Raw genomic sequence first — 12,213 nt, 5'->3', positions numbered from 1 at the left:
GCTTCAATATGTGTAAATGTACTATCTGAGATAATACTTTGCTAGATATGGTGAACTGAAGATATTCTACTATATGAAAATGAAATTCAGATACACATATATGAAATATATCAGAGATTAAGGTTTCAAAGATATTTTAACTTGAGTTGACATAATGAGCATGGGTTACAACGTTTCGGACTCCACTACGTACGTTAACTTCCCAGATCCTGCCCGACCCCGATAAGCCAAACGATCAGCCTGTGAAGTCGCAGAGATCATATCCAAAACTGGCTCTATCAAAGACAAACAAATCACTACACCTGGATATTGTTGGTACCTCTTCGTGAAAAGTTCAACCCCACTCCAAAAAATGAAACTTATGTACAGAGATAGGGACCAAAATACGAGCAAGCACTTGCTTCTTCTTTTTGCTGCATTCACTTGCCTTCAAATGTATGACATATTCCCAAGTATCAATGATACGTAATAGTATGTGTGCGCGTGTGGGGGGGGGGGGGGAGGGGTGACATAACCGGATTACTAATATTAATATCGCATATGTTATGTATATTTAAATTCAAAATGTTTTATTTTCTTAGTAAACCATACATAAGAAACATGATGCAAAGTTAAAATACATGTATTACACATCGATGTATACGCCTGAAATACTGAGTGGTGGCAGCCAAAAAGTAAAATATAATTTTACTAAGGGCGACCGATTTACAAAATATGAGCTATTAATATAACAATGCAATAATAACATACTGTATAGGAGTGTATGATATTAATTAATACATACATCGACATACATATCAATGTCTTATCCCAAAACGATGAAAGCAATATCTTTCCTATTTCTACATCTACTTTAGATAACACTTAATAAAATAAACGAATTCTAATCTCTGCTGCTACCAAATCTCATTTGACAACCGAACACTTGAAAAGTTAATGTGAATATAATAAAATGATTCTCTCTCTCCATCGTCTGAATCAGATACCCAATATCGAGCTACAGCCCAGACTGTTTTCACACTATGGGTAATGACTATCGGATTGTGTTGCATATGAAGGACCTATCATACTGTGATTAGATTATAGGTACATCGAGGGTTTATGAAGAGCAGCTCGAAGGTGACGGCATTAAGTCAAGTCAATATAGAATATTTTTGTCTCCTTTAAAATAAGGCCCCGTTTTTTAATGTAAATCTATTGTGATTGACATTGTGTGTTTCGGCCTAAAATACACTGGAGATGACTGTTAATAAGCATCAATCTGTTTTAGAACAACATATAAGTTTAATTTTCACTTGATTCTCGCAAAGAATTGAATTTGAACATACAACTTAGAAATATTATGCTTTTGTATGTGTGCATTCTATAACGTTTAAGATATAGTCCAAGTCTAGTCACAACCATACTTGTTAAGATACAAAGAGTGACAGAGTGAGAGTGTGTGAGAGAGATAAGGAGGAGGAGGAGAGAGAGCTAAATATTAAAGAGATTGTGCTGGATATAGAGAAAGTGAGGAAGGAAGAGGTCGAATTGGTTTCTAGAAACATTGTCTAACGATTATGAATTCCATATGATAAAGTTGAATAACCCTAGGCCATCCAATCCAATAGTTTTACAAGTCGTACAATAGTCATTATCCACTCAATGCTCACTCTTTTTCCATCGTGCCGTTCCGTCTATGATTTTGGATTCATTTGTGCAATTAGGACTGTTTGGACGAAATGGTTATACACATAGTAGTTATTGGGCGAAACTGAGTTCAACATGATAATATTACTTACCCATATTTTGGTCACTTGATGAACAGTTCATTGACGAAATACCAGCAGACGGAGTTATGTTAGCATACTAGTAGTTGGTAATATACCAAAATGTCAATTACTTAGTATTCATAGCTAGCTGTGTAAATAATTGATCTTAACCTTAGTAGGAGATGTTATTTGATTTCAATATAATGTTGATTCTAAAGTATTAGGGGATGAAGCTCAAGAGAAAGATGAGATATATCGAGCATAATTAGCTTTTCTCAATTATCTACTCCACTGGCGTAAATCCCCGGGGGGGGGGGGGATGGAGGGATATATCCCCCCACTTTTCGAGGAGGGGGGGGGGGGGTGGTCTGTACAAACATCCCCCCACTTTTTACGAAAGAAATGAAAAAAAAATCGCAAGAGATAATTGTTTTATTGGTGAAAATTCTTCCTAAAATACCGCTTAACAAATAAAACAATATTATTGAATCATAAAATGCAAATAAAGAGCCAGTTCACCATTTCCAAACGAAATACTTATGTCCGTATTATAACATTGAAGAGAAACCCCCGTTTCTTCCAATTCATCAATGTTGGGGTCTTTGGGAAGGGAATAAGATGGAATGTCAAAAAAATTTGAATGTAATCTCTAATAAAACCATTAAACCATCATGGGGTAAAAAAAAAAAAAAATATTGGAGGGGTATTTGCCATATACAGTGGCGTAACTACGGTGGGCATGGGGGGCACACCCCCCCCCCATCGGCTGACCAAAAAAAAAACGGGGAAAGGGGGAAAAGGAGAAATGAGGGAGAAAGGAAGAGAAACGTAGTGGGAAAGAAGAAAATATTATTCATTATGTAATGTTATATTATATTATAATTATGTTATGTTACATTACATAAGAAACATTTTTATCATAACTTTATGAAACATAATTTGCCCAGGGCCTACGTCTTCATTGTTCCTGGTGCTCGCATTGTCTGTTTAACGAGATATATAATCCTGTTGTACTAAAACAACCCGTTTTCAAGTCAATATAAACCAAACATATTTCCTAGCACATGAGTTATCATTGTTTTATGTAGTGACATATGCTTCTTTTTCATGACTCAAAAAGTGATTGCCCCATGTTAAGGTCTTCGTATATATGTATATAAAACATTTCCTGTCCGTGATTACGTTCGCATTAGTGGATTGGTGAGATATGTCTGCTTTTCATGAATTCCTAGAATCAGTCCTTAAAATGTCCCTTCTTCTGATCTGAATATCAAAAATTTTCAGCTCGCGCTTCGCGCTCGCATCATTTGGTTAATGAAATACGTATGGTCCTAGTTAATTCCTACAAAGAAACCTTAGAATGCCCCACTTCAGGTCTGAATTATCTAAATTTTCAGCTCGCGCTTCGCGCTCGCATTGTTTAGCGAGACAGGTACCTATCATGATTACACAAATTTGATTATAATGTCCCTTTTTAGGTGTGAATATAAAAAAAATTCAGCTCCCGCTTCGCGCTCGCATTATTTGATCAGTGAGATACATATCCGTTTAATGACATTGTCCTTAAAATGTCTCTATTAGGTCAGTATAACTGGCAACTTCGCGCGCTCACTAGCGCACTCACTCAGTGATTCAAACATTTTGCTGGTGCCCCCCCCCCCATGCCGTGACCCACGGTACGCCAATGTGGACATATCAATGACAATTCCTTGCATATCTAAAAAAAATTGCAAAAAAAAAAAAGCCAAAATATTTCAGTCATCCCCCACCCATCAACACGGATTTACGCCAGTGATCTACTCCATCAAAACTCCCTTATGCCCTGATTGCTAAGGTGTTTTCGTAACCAATAACGTAATCTTTGAACCATTCGAATAAAAAAACAGATAATGATTTGAGTAATCCACAAACATAACGATAACCATTTTATTTGCACCAATTACCAAAAAAAAAAATCAAAATCACGTGTTTGGAAGCATGAGTATATTTTGAAAGGGAACCTCGAAATAGGCCTCCTATTATTTTTGAAAGCTTACACTCTTATAATTGTTGGGCAAAATACTGTCCACACAACAATTGCTAAAAGTTTATTATATTCTGGGTAGGTTTAAACTAATAACGTGTGCTTTGGGTGAAAACTACACAGTATTGGTTGAAAACTACCCAGAATTGGATAATCTTTTTGAAACCAATAATTGTTGTGTGGACAGTATGTTGCCCAATATTTTAAGAGTGTAATGCTGTGCATCGAAACACTTTTAACGGGATAGATCATCGATCAACTCACACGCTGTAATAATGATCCTGCATTAGAAAAATAAAAGAAATGAATAGCATATCTTACAAAATTATTCACAACGTAATAACAGTTACATAGCATTGTGAAAGGCACTCCGAGTGTATATAGGAATATAGAGAGGACAAACAGAAGAAAGAAAAAACAACAACAAAATATTAAGACAGGTAGATATTTTAACCGATTTATAGAATGAAATAGGTTTCTTGCATTTACCTTTCCACATGAAAAACATACCACCTCTGTGGTTATATCTATCACCCCTCAGTCATATTTAGGGAAACGCCCCCTTCAGGTAAACAATGTTATCTGAATCAATGCATTGCAGAAGTTTACAGTCCATGTTTATATTGTTTAACCGGTTGCACGCAGGATAATCACCGCTTTCGTGATGAACCAACCAATCGCGATATCTCATGTTTTAAGATATCAATATTCTGTTAAAAACACAGGAATTCGTCATCTACTGCAAAGTTATGAAATATAGAGGCTTGCACAAGCATAGCAAACCATAAATATTTATCACAAATATAGCAGAGTAAAATAAAATCGTGGGGCCAGTGGCTAAATTCCTTCTTAATCATTCAGACGCTAAGATCTTTCAGAATGTCCGATATAAGTACATTGCAACAATGTACCGTATTGATGTAACAGCGCCCCGACACAAAAGTACGCCATATAAATTATTCGTCGTACCAAAAGAAAACCCCGTGCCTCGTCTGAAACATGTTGTCTGGGAATATGCGAAATGAGAAATATGGCTTCCGAATGATTCTTGGGCTGATTTTATCTCCGATATAAAACTAACATCATCAATAACTATACAGTGGCAATCGTGACGACAACCCTTCAAATGTAACAAGTTACGAGAATACGTTTTATCCACATCCATTGGCCTTTCAAAGCTTGATCGTAATAATCAATTAGGAGTTTTCACTTCACGACGCACGACGAATTCAAGAACACACAAAATGTATTGTCAAATGCCCTTTATGACTAAGATCAACCAAGAAGTCTTTGTCGAAAAATGGTGAATCGAAACACCAATTTCCTCCTGGACTCTGAACAAACAACACATTTGCAATTATTCGTAAGCTCCAAACGTTAGGACGAAACTGCTGTTCTGGTACACTAATTTTCGACAAAACGACCCAGCTGTTCATTGTCATTTGACGGGCCTTTTTAATACATTTACAGTGTTCTTTAATCCGTCATGCGTCGCGGGGAGAAAACTCCCTGTTATCACGTATCACATTAGACTCAACATTTTTTAAGAAATGACTAGCGAAAAATCTAACTTATGTATTAATTGGTAGAATTTGATATTAATTAATGATAATACTATGAACATAATATTTAGAAGTCAACTTTGTGTATTATGTCTCGTCGACATGAGCGCCGACTTTCGGCATAATCGTCCAGCCCAATGGCCGAGACCTGAGGTGAAAGGGGGTGGGGAAAACCCCAACCTAATCAAGGTTAAAGCCTATTTATCATTTGATAATGCTGAAAATGAATCTCAAATTTATATGTTTTTTTCTCTCACTGCAACCTTATCAATAATCTGCTTCTGTTTATTATTTATATTAATGGAAGAAAAACTTTTAGGAATAGTGATACAAATGGGAACGAAAATAAGCAACGTTTCATAACTACTCTAGTTTTTTCACGGTACACTATCAACAATGTTGTGTTTGTTAGGCCAGTTGATAAGAAGTATATTCAAATAGACCGATAGTCAATTACACAACCAAACTCAAATGACATAATAACCCCCATCAGAATTTGAGCATCAATACAAGCTGCTTCATCTACGAGAAGACATCTAGTGTCTTTCTTGCCATATGCGGACGTAAAATTAAGTTCTATCTCAAAATGGCTGTTCTGAAATTACTGGCCATCGTCGCGATGGTCCTCGGTTGCCTGTGTACTACCATGGGAGATGATCCCGAGTTTGTGTACCCTAACGACTGGAATGATCCAAACCGAGATGCCTTTCTTTACGGCACCTTTCCGGATGATTTCATATTCAGTTCGGCAACATCCGCCTACCAGATTGAAGGAGGTTGGAATGCCAATGGAAAGGGAGAAAGCATCTGGGATAACTTTACTCACGAAGGAGGGCATGTTAATCACAATGATAATGGCGATATAGCTTGTGACAGTTACAACAAGTAAGTGATGGTTACCTTTAATTATTGTTATCTTAATAATAAGATGCACTTTTCCGGATGACAGAATCCGTGGCCTACTCAACATATAAATGTCAAAGTGTTGGTGAGCTCCGAATACTTTAGATTTAAGAATGAATAATGTCTTTGGCATGATTGTATTTTTAATGTAACAGTTTCATCAGTATACTTTTTGGGGAATGGAAACCTTAGACCGCTATTTGATTTATGTTTAGAATTTGAAATTTTTGGTTTGATGATAACAACTCATACATGTCATATAATAAAACGCGTTTTAGAATAAAAAAGAGAGGAATACAGAAGACCAGTCTTAGCAGTTGCGATATATTAAAAACAAACTTAAACTGAGATTGATCTTAAATTGTCTACTTACTAAATATGACCTGAAATAAACCTTAATTTAAGTTCAATTTAAATCTATCATATTTTTTTCAAAGATAGCACCCAGGTTAATACGGTTTTTTTTTTTCCAAATAAGATCATGCCAGTATTGGTCCTACTTTTTTTTCTTCACTCCAGCTACAAGGAAGATGTTGCTTTAATGGCTGCCATGGGTTTGAAATATTACCGGTTTTCAATTGCTTGGTCTCGAATCCTTCCTCAAGGCACCATCAACAACATCAATGAGGCAGGTATAAACTATTATCAGAACCTGATCGACGAGTTGGCTATGAATGGTATCAAGCCAATGATCACCCTCTACCACTGGGACCTTCCGCAAGCTCTGCAAGACGTCGGTGGTTGGGACAACCCTGGCATCGTGCAACACTTCAAGAACTATGCCGAGCTCTGCTTTCAAAGATTCGGGGATCGAGTCCCTCTGTGGATCACATTCAATGAACCTTGGATTGTGTCTCTGTTTGGGTATGGTACAGGAGCATTTGCCCCAGGACTTTCAGAGATCGCATACACTCCGTACAGAGTCACTCATAACATCATCAAGTCCCATGCTGCAGCTTACCATGCCTACAACGACATCTACAAACCTTTCCAGGTATTTACATATTAACAGGTAGTAAATAAAGAACTTCATCATTATTTTGTCAAACAAGGAAGCACATAAATTCTTACACTTTCATCCAATTATATGGTTAAACTTAGGGACATTTCCCCCCCCCCCCACATTTTATAGGCAGATTGAAATTTCCCCTTTCCCGTCGGCCCGGGTTCGTAAAGACGAAAGTGCGCGAACTCATGCCCAATCAATTCACCATCCTTACCAAGTGGCATAAGGACCAATAGTTGTCTGCCCACTGGTTGCTTACTATTGAGATTCGTTCTTTCCTTGAAAGAAGTTATTAATAATTACAACCACTAATCCGTTTCTAATTTACTGTGTTATGCTGCAAAAGATCAGGCTATACGTGTGTTAGATTTCTTAATTTGTATTCAGTATAGGCTATGTGCAGTTTTTACAGCTAAGGAGCTAAAGTAAAAATAATTTGGGGTCCAGTGACAAGTATGATCATTAATTGAAACTAAACACACACACCATCGCTCTATCATGTTCTTTACTTTGCAGAATGGACAAGTAGGTATCACGTTGAACTCTGATTGGTCAGAGCCATGGGACAGGAATAACCAGACCAGTCTTGATGCATCCGATCGAGCTCTTCAGTTCAACCTTGGTTGGTTTGCCCATCCAATCTTCAAAGGTGACTACCCTGAGATTATGAAGACCAAGATCGCCAAGAAGAGCGCTGCCCAGGGATTGAATGAATCCCGATTACCTGCATTCACTCAAGAGGAGATTGACTACATCAAAGGCACTGGTGACTTCTTTGGCATCAATACCTACACGACCAACCAAGTAGTGGCTAACGTAGAAGACCTATCTAACCCTCCCAGCTACTGGAAAGATTCTGACATCATTACTTGGCAAGAAGGTTTCTGGCCTGGCTCTGGGTCTAGCTGGTTGAGGATAGTTCCATGGGGTATCCGCAGGCTCATTAAGTGGATTGATGATGAATATAATGTACCTATCTACGTCACAGAGAATGGCGTCTCGACAGGAGACAAGTATGAGATTAACGACGTCATTAGACAGAAATATTACCGAGCATACATCAATGAGGTTTTAAAAGGTAAGGATCATGGGGTAATCGTACGAAACTATGACTGAATTGTATATTTTACACAGTGCTGGTAAAATGTAACAATCAAATTATTGAAATTCACAAATGATATGGACATAAAATATAGATTGAATAAACAATATATGTTAAAAATATGGGGAAAAAAAAGATCAAATTTAATGAATAAATAAAAGCCACTCGGTTGTCATTATACATGTTATAGAGGTGGATGGTTGTCATACATTACAAAAACTGATAGTATGGAATGCTATTGGACATACATAAAATCCACATATATTCAGATATTTTTTGCGCTATGACAGATCTTGTTAGTGATATGGATAATTTATAGTTTCCGTAAAGGAAATCCAGAGGTTCATTATTTTCACTAGTAACTGACAAAAACTATTGAATAATTGAAAAAATTTCATTTGATAAAAGCAGATCTGCATGAGAAGATAGTTGACAATACTCATTTTGACAGTTTCACCAGAAATTAAGTCGTGCTCTTGAAATCATCGCACGGGCCTATACTGTAGGCGCTTACCATGCAACAATTCAAATTTAGACTTAGGTCTATCATGAAGTTTATAATGCACTATTTGTTTGTGTTGTTGTTTATAACTTTCGCTACTACTCTCTATTTTTATATTCCCTGATATATCTCCTTTTCTCCTCTATCTCTTTCTCTTCTTCTCCCTTTCTCACACACGCCCCCTTTATATTTTTAGTTTATTTTTTTTCCTAATTTCCTAAAACTGTCTCCAAACAACTCATAAATTTTCGTTTCATTCCTACATTCAGCTATTGTTCTGGATGGTTCAAATGTCAAAGGGTACACCGCATGGTCATTAATGGATAATTTCGAATGGGCAGCTGGATACAACGAACGATTTGGTCTCCATTTTGTCGACTTCACCGTCCCCGAGCGAACCCGAATACCAAAAGTATCTGTTAGCGTCATATCGGAAATCATCAAGAACAATGGCTTCGTCAAAAGTAGCGACGACGGGAACAATGCCCATCCTGTGACGTCATACGGTCTTGCCTTCACGTGTCTCATTGTTCTCGCGTCCTACATTTTAAGTATTTAATTTTAGTGCATTATTCATGTTAAACACACCTATTTAAATTATGAAGTTTTTTTTTAAATATAATATGTTATACTATTTTTGTTCCCTTTCGGTAGTGGGGGTATCCACATTATACAAGCAATGCTTTTCAGTGCATAAAACCTCACATAAGTGGAAGCGTCGCGGTGAAATGGTGATGACTACCGTCTGTCTTGTAATCAAAAGGTTGTGTTTTCGAATCCCACGGCTGCCTCCCGTCCTTTGGCAGTTTGGCAAGGAGTCAGTGTTGAATGGAAACCCAACATAGTGTGCCATAGTGTGCCAAAATTTAGAAACTCTTATTTTCATTAAGAATATGAGGTAAAGACTGTAATTTCTATTAGATTTGAACCTATAAGACTTCGTATTTGAATAATGTGTATTCTTTTAGAAACAGATCCCATTCATTAATAATTCATGTTTGGACAACGAGCCTATCGAGTCTAATCAAACAGAGATTGGTTTATTTACCATGTTTATGTAAAAATGGCACATGTTGTACGTTAATGCAAATTCATGTTTCCATCACTTCAAGCAAGGGCTTGTCTCCAGCCCCCCTTACAACCCCTTAGGTCTAACTTTTCGCCCTCTTATGTTTTTTTTTTATAAATCCACATTCGTTTTACCTATGATCCTCACGCTCATATTGAAATAAATAAAGATAAATACGAGGTTACATTAATTTGTCCATTACTATGTTTATTACAATATTACATAAAATTTCAAATATCAATCATACTTATTAAATGTAAACAACATATTTGTCAGGTTCGTACACTGAAAGTAAATTTTGTCCGTTATTATTAAAGATGAAAGAAGTGAATAAAACAAAACCTAAAAGAAAACGAAACTAGAGTATATGCATATGCTAGTAGTCAGATGGTCTTTTTGCAAGATAATTCTGAATAATTGTTCTGTCATTCGCCCCCCCCAAAAAAAAAAAAACAATGATTACTACATAAAGGTACGTTCTGGGAGCGTTTCATTAAAGGACTTGTCGGATGATTTCCCCGACAAGTTCTGTTTTATCCGACAGTTACCATAGTAACAATAATAATAATAATAATAATATAGGGTATTTATATTGCGCACATATCCACCTTGTTAGGTGCTCAAGGCGCTCCTATATTACCCGGCTAAGCTAGGCGTTCATAGCGCACACAGCTTTTTAAGGAATTACTTCCTACCGGTACCCATTTACCTCACCTGGGTTGAGTGCAGCACACTGTGGATCAGTTTCTTGCTGAAGGAAATTACGCATCTCAATGCATCTCATCCAATCAAAATCAAATCCAAGGAAAGTCGGTAGATCTGACAACTTGTCGGATGAAATATGTTGATGAAATATGTTGATGAAATGCTCCTCTGCTCGAGACACTAATGTTCTGAAATGGTGAAAACATTCACCTGGGCCCGTTGCAGAAAGAGTTGCAATCAATCGAAACTCTAAAAATCATGCACAACTTGATTTTCAACCAATCAACAGCGCGCATTTGGAACTTGCGATTGATTTTTTGACTTGCGTTTAAAAACGCAACTCTTTCTGCAACGGACCCCAGGGCCTGATAATAAGCGTATGCTGAAATATTTTGCAATCGTCCAAACGATCAGAAATTGATTTTTCTTCACAGTCACAGTTTTGTTTGAGGATTCTCATTAACGACAGGGTTGGCGATCCAGGGTGATAGGGGACGGTCCTCTTTAAATTTCATTTGGGGACCGTCCCTCCAGAAATTTGAAAGCTGACGAAAAAAATGTAATTAATGAATTGCTGCCAATGCATCACATCAAGATCCTCCTATTTTTCAAAACAAGCAATTAAAAGTAAAAAAGAGAGGAAAAGTAAAACATGTAAACACAATTAGCTTGTATTGACATATAAAAAAGAAGACTTATAAAAATGACCAGAAAATGTTTAATTTCATTTTCTTGAAACAAGACAGTTTTATAAAATTTTCCTTTGATTTCTGGTGGGTTTTTCATAAAGCTGTTCGTAAGTTAAGAGCAACTTTAAGAACGACTGGTGAACATCTCTTACACGCGAAGTAATCACCAATGAACATATCATTTACCACAAGAAAGGATCACCAGTCGCTCTTAACTTACGAACAGCTTTATGAAACGGCCCTAAGATTTTCTTTTTTATTCTTAATGATGAAAGAGAACAAAATTGTATACCAACCGATATACTTTCTTCATAGAAGAAAACAAGGAAAATTAGTCATTAAAATATGGGATTATGAAGCTTTGATTTTCGTCAATGGCGTGGAATTTAATGAGAGAGAAAGAGAGGGAGGGGCAGTGGCTGTAGACAAGATCGACAACGTTAGCCATGTATATACAGACAAGTGGGATAGAGGTTGGGTAAAGCCCCTTTCACAATTGACGTACGACCATTTGCGACCTTTTGGTCGTGCGACAGGCTGCAACAGGCATCAATCGCTAGTCATCTCATAAGATCGCACAGAGGCTTTCACAGTTGCAACAGCTGTCGTACAACAAAACAACCAGTAAACCCCGATGCACGAGTAAGTCGCATATACTCTTATTGTGCTCGTGCGATCACATGCGAGTGTTGCACGAGGGATTGCGAGTGGAACGGTCGCATACATGCGAATGAAACGGTAGTGCAATGTTGTAAGCCGTTGCGATCGGTCTTGCAACAGTCTTATGGCCCATATTATTATCGCAACCAGTCGCAAGACAGGTCTCTGTACATGTAGGTCGCTTGCACATGTGCAAGTGTTGCACGACCTCCAGTCAAGTAAATGCGACTACTTAGTTGTG

The 12,213-nt window shown here is 37.2% G+C and overlaps 1 protein-coding gene across 1 annotated transcript; it reads left to right on the top strand.

Annotated features, from left to right (window-relative positions):
- Positions 1-4,732: 4,732 nt before the first annotated feature.
- On the top strand, positions 4,733-11,670 carry LOC129265957 (lactase/phlorizin hydrolase-like). The gene is made up of 4 exons (XM_054903855.2): positions 4,733-6,221; positions 6,759-7,233; positions 7,762-8,323; positions 9,119-11,670. The coding sequence occupies exons 1-4, from the start codon at positions 5,923-5,925 to the stop codon at positions 9,406-9,408; spliced, it is 1,626 nt and encodes a 541-aa protein (XP_054759830.1). The 5' UTR covers positions 4,733-5,922; the 3' UTR covers positions 9,409-11,670.
- The last annotated feature ends 543 nt before the right edge of the window (positions 11,671-12,213 follow it).

This window comes from Lytechinus pictus, chromosome 7 (assembly GCF_037042905.1).
Source record: "Lytechinus pictus isolate F3 Inbred chromosome 7, Lp3.0, whole genome shotgun sequence".
NCBI lineage: Eukaryota > Metazoa > Echinodermata > Echinoidea > Temnopleuroida > Toxopneustidae > Lytechinus > Lytechinus pictus.
Note: the sequence above shows the minus strand (reverse complement) of the source record. Positions and strands in the feature narration are given on the sequence as shown.

What these genes read in the sequence shown, in the direction of transcription:
- LOC129265957 (XM_054903855.2), top strand. Translation starts at nt 5,923, where the DNA reads ATGGCTGTTCTGAAATTACTGGCCATCGTCGCGATGGTCCTCGGTTGC. An exon ending in GCTTGTGACAGTTACAACAA is followed by an intron (nt 6,222 to 6,758) that starts GTAAGTGATGGT and finishes TCTTCACTCCAG; the next exon opens with CTACAAGGAAGATGTTGCTT. An exon ending in ACATCTACAAACCTTTCCAG is followed by an intron (nt 7,234 to 7,761) that starts GTATTTACATAT and finishes TTTACTTTGCAG; the next exon opens with AATGGACAAGTAGGTATCAC.